This window comes from Rhincodon typus, chromosome 1, assembly GCF_021869965.1.
Source record: "Rhincodon typus isolate 14 chromosome 1, sRhiTyp1.1, whole genome shotgun sequence".
Taxonomy (NCBI): Eukaryota; Metazoa; Chordata; class Chondrichthyes; order Orectolobiformes; family Rhincodontidae; genus Rhincodon; species Rhincodon typus.
Genome location: NC_063332.1, coordinates 104128555 through 104136067, shown reverse-complemented (window position 1 = coordinate 104136067; position 7513 = coordinate 104128555). Strand labels below are relative to the sequence as shown.

The window sequence follows — 7513 nt, the reverse complement described above, 5'->3', positions numbered from 1 at the left end:
ACTGTGTGCGGTAATGGTACAGTGACATACTGTGTGCGGTAATGGTAAAGTGACATATTGTGTGCAGTAATGGTATGGTGACATACTGTGCGGTAATGGTATAGTGACATAGTGTGTGCGGTAATGGTACAGTGACATACTGTGTGCGGTCATGGTAAAGTGACATACTGTGTGCGGTCATGGTAAAATGACATATTGTGTGTGGTAAAGGTACAGTGACATACTGTGCGGTAATGGTATAGTGACATAGTGTGTGCGGTAATGGTATAGTGACATAGTGTGCAGTAAGGGTAGAGTGACATACTGTGTATGGTAATGGTATAGCGACATGTTGTGTGTGATAAAGGTATAGTGACATACTGTGTGTGGTAAAGGTATAGAACATAGAACATAGAATAGTACAGCACAGTACAGGCCCTTCGGCCCACGATGTTTTGCCGACCTATTATCCTCCTCTAAGATCAAACTACCCTGCATAACCTACATTATACCATCATCCACGTGCCTATCCAAGAGTCGCTTAATTGTCCCTAATATATCTGACTCCACTACCACCGCCGTCAGCACATTCCACGCAACCACCTCTCTCTGTGTGAAGAACCTACCTCTGACATCTCCTCTATACCTTCCTCCAATCACCTTAACACTATGCCCCCTCATAATAGTCATTTCTGTCCTGGGAAAAAGACTCTGGCTATCCACTCTATCTATACCTCTCATCATCTCGTACACCTCTATCAAGTCACCTCTCATCCTTCTTCGCTCCAATGAAAAAAGCCCTAGCTCCCTCAACCTTTTCTCATAAGACCTCCCCTCCAGTCCAGGCAGCATCCTGGTAAATCTCCTCTGCACCCTCTCTAAAGCTTCCACATCCTTCTTATAATGAGGTGATCAGAACTGAACACAATATTCCAAGTGTGGTCTAACCAGAGTTTTATAGAGCTGCAGCATAACCTCACGGCTTTTAAACTCAACTCCCCTGCCAATGAAAGCCAACACACCATACGCTTTCTTAACAATCCTATCAACTTGGGTTGCAACTTTGAGGGATCTATGGACATGGACACCAAGATCCCTCTGTTCTTCCACACTGCCAAGAATCCTGCCATTAACCCTGTATTCTGTGTTCAAATTCGACCTTCCAAAATAAATCAGTATAGTGACATTCTGTGTACCGTAAAGGTATAGTGACATACTACGTGCGATAAAGGGAAAGTGACATACTGTGTATGAATCATAGAATCCCTACAGTTTGGAAACAGGCCATTCGGCCCAACAAGACCACACTGCCATACCACCCTCCGGAGAGTATCCCACCCTGACTCATTCCCCTAATTCTGCATTTCCCCATGTCTAACCCACCTAATCTAAATCCCTGGACACTACAGGCAATTTTAGCATGGCCAATCCACCTACCCTGCACATCTTTGGACTGTGGGAGGAAACTGGAGCAAACCCACACAGACACAGGGAGAATGTGCAAACACCACACAGACAGTCCACCGAGGGTGGAATTGAACCCAGGTCCCTGGCACTGTGAGGCAGCAGTGCTAGCCACTGTGCCACCCATGGTAAAGGTATAGTGACATTCTGTGTATGGTAAAGGTATAGTGACATACTGTGTGCAATAAAGGTATAATGACATACTATGTACCGTAAAGGTATAGTGATATACTGTGTATGGTAAAGGTATAGTTACATTTTGTTTCATGTAGTGGTATAGTGGCATAATGTGTCCGGTAAACGTATAGTGACATAATGTATTTGGTAAACATATAATGATGTACTGTGTCTGGTGAAAGTAGAGAGACATACTGTGTCTGCTAAGGTATAGTGACATAGGTGTCTGGCAATGGTACAATGACAAGCTGTTTAAGGTAATGGTGTAGCAATATACTGTGTCCGTTAATGGTACAGTGACATAATATGTCTGGTAAACGTAGAGTTACGTATTGTGTTTGGTAAAGTTACAGTGACATACTGACTGTGAGGACTAACACACCAGTCCCTAATCTAGCCAGGTCCCATATTGAAAGAATGATCATGGTGAGTTTCTCCTGTTTGTGCTCATTTGCAGCCTTTGGAAGATGGTCTTCATAATGATCTCACCTTTCTGTCTTTTAAAACTAATTTCAATGACTTAAAAGCAGATTATTCAAAACTGGGTGATTGAGTAAACTTGTCTACATTTTTTGTGATGAATTTTGTTTAATTGGCTTAATAAATTATCATTGCTCTTAAACACAAAAAAAATTGCATAGAGCAAAATTGATAAAATACATTCTATTACCCGGAACAATTGCACTGATCCATGGTAGATTTAATGTTTGTGATTATACAAATGGGTTTGAGCAGAAAATTAAATGATAAGTTCTTGGCAAAAGCTAAGTGATTTGTGCTCATTGTAGCCTGAGCAGGAATCCTTCCCATTATTTACTGGCAACATGTGTTGTTTGGCATTGTAGATAGTAAGTCTGCTCCGTCTATTGGATGTAAGGATCCTATGTACAATGAGTTTAGATAAATTTCAATTGCATTTCCTGGTACATATGGAGTTGAAGCATAAAACTACACCTTTTTTTTGTTTAAAAGTTTATATTTTGAGAAAGTGATTTAAGGACAGGAAAATACATCTCAGCGTTCCTTTATAAAATCTGGGCAAACTTTCAGATTTTAATGTTACAATGTCAAAGTGTTTTCCAAGCAGTTCCTGGCAGAGTTGTGATATTATAGAATCAGAGTAGAGTATTTCTTTAAACAATGCCATATTTACAGAGCGGATATCATCAGGACTAAGAGAGGATAGATTAAATTCTCTTAAATTGGATACTTAGGGCTGACATAGGGAACATTGGAATTTGATACACAATGCCAAAAAGCACTGTTAAAAGAATGCTGTCACATAAATTATGACTGAGACACATGATTGAGGTCGTACCATGAAGTAGGAGATTGGAGTTCAAATTGCAAGCCCAGGTTGTAACTTCTGGTGATTACAGGAACAAAAAGCAGGAGTGAAAGCGGAAAGGAGATCAGCTCGCCTCACTTAGTTGAGCAGCTATTGGGTGAATCAGTAGATTCAGAGACTGTCCTACTCAATCAATCAAGGAATTTCTTTTGGGTTCAAATATAGAGATGGGGTAGGAGGAAGGGATGAACAAATAGAAAAGAGAAAAAAGACCAGGTAGATAATCAGGTAAAGGCATAGTGATACCACCAGCCATGTAGCTTATTCTTCATCAATAATTCACTCAAGTAAGATTAACGTTCATGTTTTACTGTTTATTTCTAGCTTCTCAGTTTTTGCTGTACATTATATACAGTCTTCTCCTTCTCAATTTACTCAAGGCGTATACACAATACAGTACTTACCCTATCTCCCTTTGGGCCAGCTGGCCCCGCAGGACCCATTGGACCATCCAGACCCTTCAAAGACAAAGTGAAAAATGAACTGTGATGAACATTATCCCCAACATACTGCTAAATTCACAGGGTATCCAGCTAGAAGACAGAAATAAAATGAAATCATCTCACATCTACGAGAGTTATTCCAGAGTTCTGTCCTAATCATGCTGCAAAAGCATTTCTAAAAAGACAGAGACAGTAGAACACAGAAGATGGTCTGTTTTCCTGTCTCCACAGTGTTGCTTTTCACTTCCTCAGCTTGTGTCTGCCTGACTAGTCCACTCCCAGAAACACCAACATAATGACAGATGATCAGGAAATTGCCTTGGTTTGCTCTACTACCGATTAATATGCCTGAAAACATTATTATGAATCGTGTTTACCTGGTAACTACTGTCTGAGACTGACTGGTTCTAAGTTGATCAGTAATAGGTCTCTGTGAACTTAAACTTGGCTGTCTTTATTGCATCTTTTGATTAGAATGTATTGTAACAGTAGACAGGGACGTTATCTGCTTTGTGGGAGTACCGCACAAAGAACCTGCTTTGGGACCCTCACATTTTACCAGGCAATGATATTAATTACTATTCGCTTAATGTGGTGTCACATCCATACACATATGATGATGAAGAGGCATACTTCCCATCATCAACATACAAGCAATGTCCTACAGGTTTTCTTTCACTGGTTCCATTCCTGACCACTTTGGGACCCTGTGTAATTGCATGGGTTGTGCAGTTCTAATACTATCACGGGCAACAGTTAAAGCTAAATGCTAAGACAGTGCCACTGCCACACTTTCTCTCTCTCGGCCTCACTTTACACTGGGGCAACATTGCCTTGAATGGACAGTGAGGAAATAAAAGGTAAAATAGTCAACAGGACTTGCCAGTGCCTCACACTGGATGGTGAGAAATCCATGCACAGAGAGTGGGGTGAGTATGAAGGCAGGGATCGGGAGGACAGAGCGTTTACTGACTCCAGTGGACTGCCAGCACCAAGCAGAAAGGAGATAGTCAAAGGAAGGACAAAGCGTACAAATACTCACTCACCCGCAGTCCTGGCTGTCCATCTAAGCCAGATGCACCCTGCATAATTTATGTCAATAAAGGGATGGGTAAGAGGAACACGAGTTTAGTGTACGATGGTTAATGATAATAAACAACAATACACAATGATATTAAGGTGGGAATTCCTGATTCAATTGTGTATTAAGCATGAATCACAGATGCAAAAGGACTAAAAAAAACACAAAGGGATTATATAAATGATAACAGGGAACAGATGATGCGAAATTATACAACACTAAAGTTAATTAATCAGAAACAGTCATAGGTGAGTAGTGCACAAGAGACTGGTTGAAAACCAGTCAAACTGTGCTCAAGGGATAGCCTATTACAGCTGGTTCTGTGGGATAAGCACTGGGGAAGCTTTTCTCTGTACAGCAGATGTAGCCAAATTATAAATTTGATAGAGAACAGGTTTACAATTTGATTCCATCTGGAGCACATAGGAAACCTTTCCTTCATATTCTCACCATTGACTCTCAGTGGCTGGAATGCTGAAATGTTCTTGTTGAAACATATGTGAATGTATGAACAGTGAACAGTGGCTGTGTCAATAGGTGGATGAAAGAAATAAAATTATGACGAACCTGCTTGGAGATTAGTGGTAATAAAAAACAAAGAATTCAAAAACATACTCCAACTTTCATTCCAACACAGATGCACACGGAACTTTACCCTCACCATAATACAATTCTTGGAAGCAAATCATATCTTGTTTATTATAATGAGATGCACAATATGGTGAACATCTCACAATGAAAGAGAATACTGATGTGAAGCTAACAAAAGAGATTCAGCAAATTAATTACAGAAAGTAAAACAAATGCTGGAAATCTGATTTAAACACTGATCCAGTCCATGCATGTGAAAGATGTCTTAATATTACCCTTCAACCATTGGTAAAATAACCCCTTTTTGTAAAACTGAATGTATATATCAGAGGAAAAGTGGAGGGTGAAGTCCAGACAGCAGTATGCTAAGAATAACAAAAAGGTAGAGATGCAATTAATAACACCTGAATTTATATGAAATGGGAAGAAAGGACAAGTACAGAAAAATATACAACGATCATCTGTCAGGCAGTGAAAGTGTAATCGGATAAAGAAAAAGGGGATTCCTCTGAGATCAATGCCTCAGTGCACCTCTCTTTGTCCCTAATCTCCTGGAAATTAACAATGTCCTTTAAATCTTCTCATTTCCAATGTGAAAGATGTTGCTTTTTCCATATTAAGACACTGAAACACACATGGCACTTAGCTACAGCTGTCCTTGCTGCAGGTTACAGTCCATTAATCCTATCCCTCACCTCTTCCTTTCATATGTTGTATTGCTCCTGTTCTCATACTAACCTGAGGAATCTTGCTTATCCTTCCCATTCCTCCAAGAGATGATCCAATTCTGAACTTTAGCTCCCTCTTCTGGCCTTCTTTATAATTATTCATGGGCTGCTTGGCCTGCTGTGTTCATCCAGCTCTACACCTTGTTAACTAACATTTGATAAGGGTTGGTATTATCTTTATTTCTACCTCACTTCCTGTGAGGGCTCATCCAGGATTCCCAACTGTGTCCTACCTGCTTCAATGATTCCACTATGTATGTCAGACCTTATGAAATTTCTTTTTTTGCCCCTTCACTGAAATATTGCACCCCTGTTTTGCAGATCCATTAATCACTTGCTTCATTTCTATCTATATCGTCAGACTGGAGACTTGAGGTGACTGCCATCTTCTGGTGTTCCTTGTGCAATGTATTAGGAATGCGAACATTGGAAAAAGATTTGAGTATTGGCAGTCAAGTCTGTTGAACATAGATTTAATTGGAATATTCCAATTCAGCAATGTCCTTCTATCTGTATTCTGGAGCTGTGTTCTTACATTTAAAAATATCCAACAAGGCTAATATTGATAGAGAATCTGAAGCAAGTCAAGCACATATTTAATGTCTTTTCACAATTACATCACTTATTAACATGACAGTACATATTTAGAGTGATCCTTTTACTCGGGAATCATGGTCAAATTCTGTCTTTTTTGAACAGTAGAATGTACATTAGGTTAGTGGAAGATTTGGTAAAATGGAGCACCTTTATGTTACACTGCATCATGTGGATGCATGTTCAAAAGGATACAAGAACTCTATGATTCCTGAAATAGAAATTAGATAATATTGGAAATGCTCAGCAGGTGGGATAATGTGTCTGCTTCCTTCTCCGGAGATGTTGTCAGACCTACTGAATTTTTCCAGCGTACCCTAATTTTTTATTTATGAATTTCCAGTGTCTGCAGGATCTTGTTTTTTGTCTGAGAATTTCTGTTTTTTTTTAATGTTTTGAAATTTTGATCGGAGGAAGAGGCTGCTTCTCATCACTGCCCCTTCTCTGTCCTGATGTCATCGAGAGACAAGAAAGAATGATTATGTTGTTTTCAAGGAGGAGGTAGATATTGATCTTAGGGCTAAAGGATATGGGGTGAAAAAAGGAACAGGGTAGTGAGTTGAGTTTTTTTTAATTCATTCACAGTATATGTACATCACTAGACAGGCCAGTATTTGTAGCCCATCCCTAATTGCCCAGAGTGCAGTTGGGAGTTAACCAAACTGCTGTTGGTCTAGAATCACATGTAGGCCAGAACGGGTAAGGACAGCAGATTTCCTTCTCTAAAGGACATTAGTGAACTAGTTGGTTTTTCCTGAAAATCGGCAACAGTTTCATGGCTGTCATTACATGTTTGATTCCAGATTTTTATTGAATTCAGATTCCACCGTCTGTCAATATGGGTTTTGAACCTGGGTCCCCAGAACATTACTTGGGTCTCTGGATTATTAGTCTAGTGGTAATTTAATGATTATCAGTCAGTCATGTGTAGTTGCATGCATATACAATGAGCAGGTTTGATTGATATGCTTGCTTGGCATATTAAACATTGCAATCATACCTTCTGTTTCATTTCCGAAGATATACTCAGCCATGATAATATTGAATAGCAGAGCAGACTCGAAGGGCCAAATGCCATACACGTATCCATCCATGTTTTTTCAATGAT

General features: G+C 39.7%; 1 protein-coding gene across 1 annotated transcript in view; it reads right to left on the bottom strand.

Moving 5' to 3' along the window:
• LOC109917899 (collagen alpha-1(XXV) chain) overlaps positions 1–7513 on the bottom strand; it is a 620002-nt gene that overhangs the window by 12097 nt on the left and 600392 nt on the right. The window contains exons 28-29 of the mRNA XM_048603420.1: positions 4458–4493; positions 3373–3426 (exon numbers count right to left, since the gene is read on the bottom strand). Of these exons, the coding sequence (XP_048459377.1) occupies positions 3373–3426; positions 4458–4493 (90 nt within the window). The remainder of the gene's footprint in view (positions 1–3372; positions 3427–4457; positions 4494–7513) is intronic.